At 43.8% G+C, this 13,181-nt stretch overlaps 1 protein-coding gene across 6 annotated transcripts in view; it reads right to left on the bottom strand.

Moving 5' to 3' along the window:
- The window catches only part of OGDH (oxoglutarate dehydrogenase), a 95,954-nt gene extending 82,975 nt beyond the window's left edge, over positions 1-12,979 (bottom strand). For 3 of the 6 annotated variants that reach the window (XM_039521374.1, XM_039521375.1, XM_039521373.1), the window contains exon 1: positions 3,788-4,036. In XM_039521374.1, coding sequence (XP_039377308.1) covers positions 3,788-4,009 — 222 coding nt within the window. In that variant the 5' untranslated portion in view covers positions 4,010-4,036. Of the gene's footprint in view, positions 1-3,787; positions 4,037-12,104; positions 12,238-12,703; positions 12,720-12,840 lie in introns of those variants that run through there. The other 3 variants (XM_039521376.1, XM_039521378.1, XM_039521377.1) reach the window with 3 other exon arrangements.
- Between the last annotated feature and the right edge of the window lie 202 nt (positions 12,980-13,181).

The raw sequence follows: 13,181 nt of genomic DNA on the forward strand, positions 1-13,181 counted from the left end.
CTTCATACGTCTGATGAAGTGGGTTCTAGCCCACGAAAGCTTATGCCCAAATAAATTTGTTAGTCTCTAAGGTGCCACAAGGACTCCTCTTTTTTTTTTTTTTTTTTTAAACTTAGACTAATACGGCTACCACTGAAACCTATCACAGAGGGAAAAGTGATTTGTCCAACACCACACTGCAAATCAGTTGCAGTGCTGGGATTAGAACCTAGGACTGCAGACTCTCAACTCTTGTACTCATCCCTCCAGTCCGTTAGAAGGCAATTACTATAAAAAACGGCTGCCTGGCTGCCTAGCAAAGATTTTAATCGCATGGTTAACCAAGCCGTGCAGCTATGTAACCAGTTTGCCCATCCAAATAACATCTTGATCGATTTCTCTGATTTGAGGACCACAGATTTATGTTACCAAAAGGCTCCTAAAATCCATAGTTGGTTTTGGAGTGTCAATATGGAGATTATATTAAAGAGTTGGCAGCTGACATCTACAAGCACAGGGGTAGGCAACCTGCAGCACGCGAGCTGATTTTCAGTGGCACTCACACTTCCCGGGTCCTGGCCATCAGTCCGGGGGGCTCTGCATTTTAATTTAATTTTAAATGAAGTTTCTTAAACATTTTAAAAACCTTACTTAATGTACAACAATAGTTAGTTATATATTAATGACTTTTAGAAAGAGGCCTTCTAAAAAACATTAAAATATATTACTGGCGCACAAAACCTTAAATTAGAGTGAATGAATGAAGACTCGGCACACCACTTCTGAAAGGCTGCCGACCCCTGTACAAGCAAGTTCTCTCTTAGGTATGGCTGCTTGCCAGTACCAGCAGCCTTGCCATGGAAACAGGGGCCAGAGGGAATTACATAAATATGAAGTTGGTTAGAAAAGCAGGATATGAAGGTTATTTCAGCTGACCTGACCTCTATCTCTATAGCTAACAGCAGGCACAATTCAGCTGCTGACTTCCAGTTTTCTACCATTTGTGGCTCAACTGTTGTATCTGTAGAAAAGAGGCACCGGGTTTTTAATTACTGCCCGAAAGCCCTAACCTTGCACACAAGGCTTGCTCCTGGAACAAGATGACAAGAGAGCAAGAACTTGTGTACATTTCAGCTGCTGGCAGCTTACAAAGCTCTAAGAGGGCTGGGTTTTTTGTTTGTTTTTAAAGTCAGCTGCTGATTTTAGAAGCCTTCTGCTCCTGCAGCATGTGAAACATCAAACAAAGGACAAGAGAGTTAGAAATTCAGAGAGTATTAAATATTCTTACACTTTACAAATACAGTCCAGAAACATTTTCCAAGAAGTATCTAGTGCCAGATACCTGCATTTCTCAGTGTTAAGGGTTTTTGCTCATGCTAACAAGAACTATACACCTTGGATAGCGTTCTGGCTTACACTGAGGCCTAGTCACAAGAAATTGCGATGAAATTCCATGGCATATAGTGTGCAGGAGGAGATCTAATGGTCTCATCTGGCCTTAAGATCTATCAATGTGTCTATATAAAGAAAAACATAATCCTCTTATTTTAGGGTCATAGCCAGCATGCAGCCTGCCTTAGTAAGAAAAAGAAAAAGAAGTGGGGGGTGGAGTGGGATTTTTGAAAAGCCCAACATGCCCTGAAGTTACTCACAGGACACCTGCAACAGATTGATCTCAGTTTATTACCAGGTCAGTGTTTTGCCTTGAACATCCCTTGAAGGACGTGTTAAGTAGGATCTGTGGACTGGCAAAACAATCACCTTTTAAAGAAGTCTGTTGTGGGGCCCTGTAAGAGGTGTAGTTACATGTATCAAGAGGATGAGTGTTATGACACCTACTCACTTTACTATAAATTAGATTATAAGACTAAGATGCATGTGCAGCAGTTTAGAAGTTCTATATACCACCTTTTAAAATAAATTATTCCACATAACAGAAAATCTGCATAAAAATACACAACTTTCTTCTTAAATTACTGCTGTGCCAAATGGCACATAATCCAAAAATATGCAGTTTTGTTCTTTCAGAGTTAAGTGCTCTCTGAGTCAATGATTAAACACAGAAAGCCTTGACTGGGAGCAGGTCTGTATTTTGGTGCCCCACCCCCACAATTCTAGGAAAAACCACCCAATGTTTTTTAAAAAACTTGTTTATTTCAGAGGGAGACCAAAATTTGGCTTTCCTCCCATCACAAAACCTTTTGGCCAAGTATCATCCCTGAGATAGATAGGGCTGTGTATTCTAGCTGTATGAGAGCACTACTGAAATTTCACAGGTATTTAATATTGACCTGCATGTCTGTTGAGGGCAGAATAAAGGAGAATAAATGAGTGAGTTCTGGTTTGTGGGATGTTTGTTCTGGTGTTCATTACAGTTCACTGAATAGGAACTGAAATACTGTTCTGTTGCTTTGTATCTCAAGGGACATGTAGATCTCACAAGGCCATCTTTATAAATTCCCATGGTACTGGAAGATCTGAATTAGTCAGAAGAGAAATCTCTCTGCACGTGACAGAATAAGAGGGACATGCAGTAGGCTTTCAGAACTCCAGTTCTCTACACCCACTTCTAGGTCTCAGTTAACAGCCTCTCCAAAGCTTCGCCAGAGATGAGAAGGCAAAGCAGACTTTCCTTAGACATGAGGCTGACGATTACCTCCTAGCCCCACCAACCATTCCTTCCTAGTGGCAGTGTTTTTTATTTCACATTTTATAACTGTAAGACTACACAGTGTACAGCAACAGCAGCCTTAGTTCCATGTCTATTATTAGCTTCTCACAGTTATTCCTCAGACTTCCCAGGGATACTTCCCTTGGTAATGGCTCCTAGCAATTACCATCCAACTGACAACATTCTGCAGTCCAAATTCAGCCCTGCTGAAGAGGGATTTAAGTGACTTATGTCAAATAGAGCTGCACACATTTATATATGGTTGAATATGGCCTTCTAATAGGGCTACAAGTCTCAGTGTATAGTAATTTACCACAGGAGCGTGGCCAAAGTTTGATTGTACTCTGATGGCCATTAGCCCAAAGCTAAGTGTATGTTAGTGACAGATTTCGAGGTGGCATTCTCCCCGATACTAACCCTGGGTAGACTAATGCCCACTACAGTTCTGCACCTTTAAACCTTATAACAGTTATCTTCTTAAGTGAGTTGCTTGAGGGAAAGTTAAGAAATGGCTGGTAGAAAGATCACTGCTCACCACAATGGGGGATTTGAACCAGTCCCACCACCAAGTTGTAGTGTCCGGCTGAATTTTATAGCCACGTTTCTGCCATCCAAATGGTGTTATAAGAACAACTCTAAAGCAGAGTCAGTGTACTTACACAGAGCAAATACAGCAGCGTCGAGCACAATCTGTATTACACATTAATAGCGGAATGGACAAAGATCAGAATTTGAACTCAATTCCCTCCTCCCTTTTCTCCCAACATTTCATCACAAAGGAAAAGCAGCAGCTCAGCAAAAGGAGGGATTCCCAAGAAAGGCAACTCCTCCTCTTCGTATCCACGTTTGAGTCCTGAAGTGGAATATCCAGTATTGACAGAATGCTTGGGGCTTGTTGGATTCAATCCAGAACAAAGAAGAATCAGATGATTGTTTCGCTACTGCTCAGCTAAATGCTGTTGATTCTTTTCGCAAAAGCAGATGTGGAACTGATGATTCATGATTCACAGGCTCTTCATGCCAAATTCCCTCTCGACATTTGCACTTACCTGAACATGCCATTTGGCGCTCTCTCTCACACACATACACACAGAGGAGATGAAGCAACAATATCTTGGGGCAGTTGCTCCTCCTTACCTTATGTACACTTTTGGGATTTTCCAGCCAAGCATAGTACATTTCCTCCACATAGTTCGAACTAGTCCCACTCAAAAATGGCTCAGCAGCAACAGGTGCACTGTAGCTCCTGACTTGTTGAAACGTCCGTGGTACTGCTGGCTTGTGTTGAGAAATTGTCTTAACAGTCTGTGAGGCCGTCAATGGCCTCAATTTAGCAGCACAAGTCCTTAAGTGAAACATTTTTGTCCTGTAGCCGCTCACAAGCTCCTGTTGGTATAGGAATAAGAAGCATTTTAGACATTACAGCAGAACAATGCACAGTATACAAAAAGAAATCAACCTAATAACCACGTTGCTGTTATTTAGCATTTTTCATCCATAGATCTCAAAGCCCTTCTCAAAGATCAGTCTCAATCTCCATTTTACAGATGGGGAAATGGAGGCACAGAGAGGTCACCCAGCAGACCAGTAGCAGAGCCACTAACAGGTCTCCCATGTCCTAGTGCAATGCTCCATCCATGAGGCCACACTGCCTTCCCTACATAATCTGATTTCTAATTTGGTTACTTGAAACCAATAGTTTAATACAGGTATTTGCATAACCACTAATTTAAGATATGGACTAGTATCCCTTTGGGTTACCACCCCAGCCAGTCATTAAGGGAAGGGAATTTAAGCAGGAAATGGAACAGATTTTGGGGGGGGGGCGGTAGTTATCACTTATGGCTTTGAGCCAAACATCAACATTTGTCAACCAAACCTAGCATCAATGTTTTTTCTCCCCTATTTTGTTTTCAGTTTACATCATGTGCAACTGATTTTAATATCTTAACTTGCAAGTTTCACATTTATCTAGTACTACTACATTGTGAATAGATGTTCTATTTTTTCTGATGACAGCTGACAAAAGGAGAAAGATCTCATCATTTATACTTGTCGGGGCACAGGAATGGAGGAGGGAAAGCGTGGCTGTAAATTTCATCAGAGAAAGCTGATCACTATGTTCCTGACTAAGACCATCAGAAGCAAGGTTAGAGAAGAGATAAGGATGATTATAAGCAAAGGGGATGGTGGGGAAAAAAGGGATTTATTGACAGGAGCAGGTACCCCAACAGAGAATGTAATTATAACTAATGGGAAGCAGTGGCAGCAAAGTGGTTATTTCATGCTGATAAGACTGCTGAACAGTATTCCCATTCCCACCTCCCTGCAGTTCTCTTCACCTTTTTGCCTTTACTAGTGTCCATATTGCACATTCCCACACTTCTGAAACAGGGTAAAAGCAGCCCTTCCTTGCAGCACAGTGCCTGCACAGCATTTCACAGCATGTGCTCCATCGTTCCCTACTTGCACTAGAAAGAGGTCCTTAAAGCTTCAGAGTAAAAATTATCAGCTATTATTGTGCAAAATTAAAAGAGTTACATGTGAGAAGTATAAAAGGACAAAGTCTTAATGGATTTGCTGTCCAACTAAGAATGCTGAGAGAGAGCTGTAAACCCATATTTCCACTTTTTGAGAGTGGAGGACTGGAATTCAGAGGTTATGTCTTCACTGAAAAAAAATAAAAGGTTCCATTTTAACATCCCAAAGCAAAATTTTAGTGAAGACAAGATAAAAATATTTCTTGTTTCTGTGTAGCTACATGGAGATAAACTCCAGGTGGAGAGGAGAGATTATAGGGTTGACCAAAAGTAGCCACCTTGATGTAAAAACTACCTGCGCCTTTTCTCCACTAGGATTTTACATCAAGACAGCGATTTCCACATTTAAAAAAAAAATGCAGTTTTTTTTGCAGTGAAGACAGCCTTAGTTAGCCGGACTCCTAAAGTTATTTTATGACTAAAGAATATTAATTCAGCTGAGAAAGTACTGTAATTATCAAGTCAATTTAAAAAAAGCTTCAAATAATTTCTGGTCCTTCTGCCAATTCCTTTTACAGTTGCCTTTTCCCATTTAAAAAAAAGGAAATTTTTTTAATGGGAGTGGAACACATTTGAAAATCTGGCCCTTACACCTTTGCTCACCTCACCAGCTATTCCTGTTAACATTTCAAATCAAGTGCTTGAGATAAACACTCACTCCCCTTTAAAAAAGAACGACCGTGCAAAAGTTATGACGGCATCTAGTTGCACATATAAAACAACTGAATATTTCAGGATCATTCTGTTAGCAAAGCAGCCATCATTAGGCCATAGAATACCAAGCAGTTTGGTTTTTTTAAAAAGGAGAGGAAAGGCAGTGACCACTCAGGCTATGTCTACACTACCAAAGCAAGTCGACCTACGCTATCCAACTCCAGCTACATTAGTCGACGTACCTTAGGTCAAGTTACACCCAGGGGGTCGATGGGAGAAAATCTCCCGTTTACTTACCTTACTCTTCTCGCCGGGGGTAGAGTACAGGGATCGACTGGAGAGCAATCTGCAGTCAATTTGGCGGGTCTTTACTAGACACGCTAAATCGACTGCCAGTGGATCAATCTCAGAGCGCTGATCCCTGCCATAGTGTAGACCAGCCCTTAGTGACCTTCCTAGGACAGTGACACAGGAGCTGGAAATTACTTCCACAGAATTAGTATACTGGCTTGCAAGTTTGAGAAAATGTTTGGAGGAAGATGGGGAGGAGATTGTAGTTAAGCCTTTGGTTTACAAAACATTCACATAAAAAAACCTAACAAGTTTGTTCACTGAGTGCCCATTAAATGGACATCAAAACAAATCTACCCCTAGCTGAGCATTGGCAGGGTTTGTCTGGCAGCTGGATTTTAGTGCTCAATGTCACATTTTCTCATTTCCAATCTAATGTGATGATGTACTCAAACAGTGCATAGCTCTTCATCATAGCCAAAGCCACAAGAAAACAACTTCAGTTACAGGAACGCAGCTTAGAAACATTTTCCATTATCCCCATTCCTATTTTGCAGGCACTGGCTGAGAGTTAAACTGGTTAACTGGAACAGCACTTTTTTTTTCCAAGTACAATTTTGCTGCATTGCTCACTCAGCAATGATCGTGCTTTCGGCCCAAATTCAATCGAGTGCTAGTTGAAAAGTATAGTACCTTTCTTCCTATGCACCCATCACAGCACTATTAAAAAGGGAGCTCATGAAGACAAAGAACACAGGTCATAGAACTGAATGCCTCAGGAAACTTGTGACAGGATACAGAACAGTTGGTCACATTAGGAAATGACACCTGTGAAATGAGTTAGGGCCTCAGTTCTGCTCCTAGGAGGCAGGTGTTCACATCAAAGGCTCCTTGCAACAGGTTCCTTTGTTAGAGGTCTCAGAACAGGGACCAAGAACTTGAAAGGTCACAACCCTATGCTGTATTTTCACTAGGAAAAAAAGGTACGTTCTTAATTTGAGTTAGCTAACGGGTGGTAAAATCCTCATGAAGATAAGGTAGGCTGCAGTTTTTCACGACTCAGCACATCAGTATAAACCCTAAGCTCCTTCCCAGTCTATAGCTATGTCTTCTCTGTCAGAAAGGAGTGGCATCTTACAGCAAGATAACTCACTCTAACCCACTTCCCCACACCCCTTTTGGCAGTGAAAACACAGCCTTTAAGTTGGCTTGCTAACTTGTATGAAAAACTACAAACTGCCTTGTCTTCACTTGGATTTTACCTCATGGTAATTACTCATGCTGAGAGGCTTATGGACCAAGTTTTCATAGAGTAGCCTTTAATTTAGGTGTCCAACCTAAGACATTTTGGATCTGACTTTCAAAGATGTTGAGCATGGACAGTTTTCAATCACTGCTGTGAGAGCTCAACATCTCTGAAAGTCAGGTCTAAGCATTCCAATTAGAACTTGTCTAACGTGACAAGCTTGTCTTACGTGAGAGACCTTTGTACAATTGCATAGCAAAAGCTTTGGCTAAAATCATAACGTCACAATTGATTAAAGAAACTGGCCTGTAATTACTACATAGTGCAAGTTCTTTCCTAGGTTTAGGAATAACTGAAACAACAGCTTCTGTTAGAGCAGCAAAGAGTCTTGTGGCACCTTATAGACTAACAGACGTTTTGGAACATGAGCTTTCGTGGGTGAATACCCACTTCGTCAGATGCACGAGCTTCTGTTAGAGTAGGTGAGAGAGTTTGCTCATTCTTGGCCTTACTGAACATATTCAATAATCTAGGTGTTAAAGTTTCAGAGAACTTTTGTAAAATTCAGTTGTGAATCCATCTGCTCCAGGAGTCTTTCCAACCTTCATTTCCTTCATAGCCTGAGTAATTACTGCAGTTTCCAGAGGAGCATCAGAAAGTTCTTTCTGAGAGTCAGAACTGTGACAGAGACAATCCACTTAAAAAAAAAAAAGTCAACTAGGGCATCTTTACTGATTCCCCCTTTGGCTACAGTTTTGAATAAAATTGTTGAAATTGTTTATTAATATCTGACTGTATATAATTTATTTCTACTATCGCAAACAGCAGCGATCTTATTTCTGTTAGCCTTTTGCTTATTCGTATGCCAACAGCTCGCCAACTCTCTTGCCAGATTCCCAATAGTTTTGCTTCAAACAGAATAAAACAAAAACACAGCCTTTTGAGACACAACTTTGTTGATTTCATATCTTTGATTGATGGGGGTTCTGAGACTCTCCGTGAAGGAGGCAGAAACACACAATAGCTATTCTTAATAACTCCAAGTGTAGACACACTTATTTTTGAACAGAAGTGCCTTGCTCCTGTTTAGCTTAACCCACTTTTAAATAGGGACAGGGCACTCTTGTTCCAAAATAACAGTGTCTACACGTGGAGTTATTCAGGAACAACTCTGTGTTCCTAAGCCCTTATTAGGCTCCTAAGAACTGAGGTATCCATTGGTGCAACTCCAAATAGAGCGCTTGAGTTTGTCTATATACAGAAGCTGCACAGGTTTAACTTGAGTACTTGTGGCACCTTAGAGACTAACAAATTTATTTCAGCATAAGCTTTCGTGAGCTACAGCTCACTTCTTCAATCTTCTTGAATCCGTTTAGTTACATCATTAGAACGTCAGTCTGTGGGGCCTCATTTTGGTTTAAAATGATATGTCAGTTTAGCTTGTGCCTGTACGTTTACTGATACAAGATAAACTGATAAGAGTTTAGACACAAAGCTGCACCAGTTTAACTAAAACAGTATTAAAATGTACAACGTTATCACATGTACAACTTTCTGTGTGGACAAGGCTTTAGCATTAAAGCTGGATTTGAACTCACAAATTCCCCAATTCCGTTTTTAGTGTTTTCACTGAAAGATCAATGAATGAGAATATTCATAATAAACCTAGTATTCAAACTATGCAAGGGTATACTATTAAACGAGATAGATTAAGCTACTAATTTGGCCTCAAAGCACCCAGAAGAGTCAATGAAAGATGCCACTGAAGACAGATACTTAGTAATTGTTTTTGCTTAAACCAGAACCAAGCCAAAAACAAACAGAGGATTAAGATAGAATTAATGTCTGATTAGAGGAAAATCAGGCTGCTAAGTAAGTGCAATGAACCCAATGTATATAAGCATCAGAGTAACAGGAAAAAAAAATCTTGAAGTGTCTGAGTTTTGCTAACATTCATTAAATGTTTTGAGACTGCTAAGTGTAGTTACTAGTTTTAAAACACAGGTTCCTTACTAGGTGACCAAATGATGGTTGTATTTTTTTTAAATTGGTAAAAACTATTAGTTTGCACTTTTTTGTTGAATGGGGCCTAGCATGTCTGAGTATGTTTAGCATTAACTACTGCTGTAGAGTAATTTTATTTTTAAAGATGGTATGTACTTATCCAAGGTCACCTCAAACAAGATAAGTCCTTATAACTGTTCAGTCAGGAGCTATGACAACTAAGTATAGTACTATCAAAACATAGAGGAAATGGAGTGAGTTCTCCCTCCACTCAGCTAGGGCTGAAAATTCATTTGGAGTTTAAAAAAAAAGAAAAAGAGGATGCACTAAGAAAGTCAGTCCAGTCATGTTCCCAATAACTAAAACCCTGACACGCACATTCAGTGCAACCCCACTAAACAAATTGATCCAGACGTGATGGGACAGTAGTTTCTAAACTACAGAACACATGCTATCAGTTTGTTTAACCTTAAGTATCAGAGGGGTAGCCGTGTTTGCTGCTTCTACAGAAGAAGACTACTATCTCCTGGCACACTATAGAGACAAACAGAAGTTTTTGCAGCATGTGAATATTGTGTGAACCGCCGCAGGCAAGATGCAGCGCAGCACTGCTTGCATCCGAAAATCACCAAATTCCATGCTGCAAAAAACTTGTTAGTCTATAAATAGATTCACCACTTTAACCTTAAGCTATTCAGTAGTGCCTACTGAGAAGAGAAAGATTCTTGACAATTAGCTCTTACAACTAGGACTAATAACAAGGTAAATGACAAGGTAAAAATGGCCCCAAAAAATCTTGAGCACTTCCCTTCAAAATATTGAAGGGTTTTCCGCAGGTCATTCTGTCTAAATGAGGTTCCTGATCACATTTATCCTATAGGAATCTATGCAGGTCATAGCTTTTCACCCTTAATACTAAACAGCTCAGTGATTATATCTTATTATAAAAAGTGAACGGTGCACATTCATCCGAGGAATAACTCCCCTGAAGTCAACAGGATTTAAACCAAGAATGAATTTATCAGTATGAGAAGAAAACTTTTCAACTTTATTAAAAGGCAAAGCAAGCATATTCTATTCTGTGTATAAAACTGGCACTTGCATTCCTCCCCACTGTCAGCATATTTCAACCTCTTTGTGCAAGACATTTCTGATAGTTTGTCTTTGGATATATCTTCACTACAAAGTTAACACAGGCTCTCACATGGGTTTTAGTCCAAGCCCACCTGCTACTCACACGCAAAAACTTTTGACCCAGGTTTGGAAGTTCTTTGGGCCTGCACTACCTTATCTGGCTGAGGGTACAAGTCAGAACCCTGGTTCTGCTTTAATTCAGACTGTAACCTGTTCATTTGGTAGTACGGATCTAGCTGTAACCCAAGTTATTTAACTCAAGTGCTGACAGTCCTCCAGTACCATCCCACAATTCCCTCAGGGGTGCATTTTCCTATCCTTCTACCCACTCCTTCCTTCTGCACCAGCTCTCAGCGCTTATATACACCAGTTTGGCACTTAAACCCATTCCACACAGCCCACTACATTGCTACAAGCACTTGAATAGAGTGATGTCATCCTCATCCCAGCATGCTGCTACCTGGCCAGAGGTTCACATCATAGAGCACTGCAGCGTAGTGCAGTGCTAAGAACCATGGGATACGCTACCATAAATCCTACCCCTTAACCCAGGTTACTGAAGCATCAGAGTAGATGCAGCTCACCAGTATGACTTGAGTGTGGTTTCTCAGGGTGGATGCTCACACCCAATCTTGGCCAATCTGGGTTCCCAGATCTGCATTAACTGCAGTGAGGACATACCTTCTGTGTATAATGAGTTTCTTACATTCAACTCCCTATCCGACTTTTAAATCGGAACAATCATGACATCAAGCAGTGAAGAGCAGTAATTCAAGCAGTAAGAATACTTTTCATACCAACCCTACATTTCCCTGACTTGAGCCAATTAAACCTGCTGAATTTCACTATTAGAATTCCCTTTTTCAAACAGCCCAAGTGGGCATGAAGGGACATTTAACAGCATTCACTGAAGACTGTGACTATGATTGAGGCTAAGTCTATTCTACAGACAGATATATTGGTATAACTACGTCGCTTAGGGATGTAAAAAACCACACCACTGAGCAACGCAATTATACTGACCTAAGCCCTAGTGTACACAGCGCTATGTAAACGGAAGAGTTTCTCCCACCAACACAGCTACCTCTCACGGAGATGGATTAATTATGCCGCTTCTCCACCGGCGCAGTAGCATCTTCATGTGCAGTGAGACAACAGAGCAGCTGCACATGAAGACAAGCACTGACTCACGCAATAGTTAATGCCCAGAAGGGTTGGGCCTGGACCAACAGCTTCCTTTTTGCTCTAACAATGTTTCCAATTCCTGCTAGGAGGTACCAGGCAGAAAAGCATGACACATTCCCCAGAGGTTGACATTTACATGAAAGAGTTTATGTCATGCAAAAGGGGGAATGGAGGTCATAGCCTAGGCAAGTGTGCTAGGTACCTTCTAACAAGGCAAAATCCACCAACCATAGGTCAACATGAAGGCGAGTAGGGTACCCACAAGTATGCTCCTTGGGAAAGGCTCGAGGGAGCAGGCTGGCACCCACCCCCAAGGGGTGAGAAGCAAAAGGACTCTGGGCTTCTCACCACGGTACTGACCACAGATGAACTTTTAAATTGGCCTCTGGATAGGAGGTACCTGATGTCATGGAAACTGTTCTGGCCATCACCTGACCGCTAAGGGAACGGGCCTCTCCCCCCTCCAGGCACAAAGACTCCCGCGGAGGGGAGAGCTACGGGCGCCCCACCACTAGGCCGCAGCATTACTGGGGGGAGAGGGGAGAACACCGCCTCCCCAGGAACCGGCCCCGTGCCTGCCTCTGAGGAACCCGAGCCACAGCGCTTCCCGCGGGGGGAAGGACAGCGCCGCGCTCAGCGCCAAGCCCCCATGGGGCCGGGCAGAGCCGACCGGGCGCTCGGGCCCTGTGCCTCAGTTTCCCCGCCTGCGCGAGACGGGTGACGCTGCCGGCTCCCGCCCCCGGGCGCAGGGGCCAGGCCCCGCAGGGGAGGGGGGACCCCCCAGCCCCGGCTCCCTCCACGTGGGGCCGCGCGCTCCTGCCGTCTGCGGGGCTGGGGTCTCGCCCGCTCGCGCTTGCGGCCCCGCCCCCCGCCATCCAATCAGCGAGCGGCCCCGCCTCAGCGCACACCCTCCCCCCGACAGCCCGGCCTATCACAGCGGCAATGGCAGCGCGCCGCCTCCTTACTGGCCGCTGCCGCCATCACTCCCCGTGACCTCACCCTCCCCTCGGCTGAGGCGCCCGGGCGGCGGCGCCAAGGACACTCCGGGCGCAGGGGCGCGAGGCGGCGGCGCCCTGCTCCCCGCGGACCGGCGCCCTCGGCCCGGACAGCGCCGCCCCCCCCAGGCCACGCGGTACCTGCTGGCGCGTCCGTCCCGCCCGCGCGCGGCTCTGCTCTGACAGCGGCCGCCGCTCTGCGCGCCAACTACCGCCGCCCCGCCCCCTGCGTGCTGCGTCACCGCGCTGCCCCGCCTACTCCCGGGTCACGTGTCGGGGATTCGCCCTTGACCCGCTCGACGGGGGTGCGCGGGGCTCCCCGCCCGTGAGTGCGGCCCCGTCTCGCCGCCACGTGACCCATAGCGGGGCGGGACACAGGTGGGAGAGGGCGCCAGGCAGTGGTGGGCACGTGGTTGGTGGGGGGGTGGAGAATGGGCATTGGGGGGCCGTGTGCAGTGGGGGGGGCGGATAGGGGGCAATGG

This window comes from Mauremys reevesii, linkage group 2, assembly GCF_016161935.1.
Source record: "Mauremys reevesii isolate NIE-2019 linkage group 2, ASM1616193v1, whole genome shotgun sequence".
In the NCBI taxonomy this organism is placed as follows: Eukaryota; Metazoa; Chordata; order Testudines; family Geoemydidae; genus Mauremys; species Mauremys reevesii.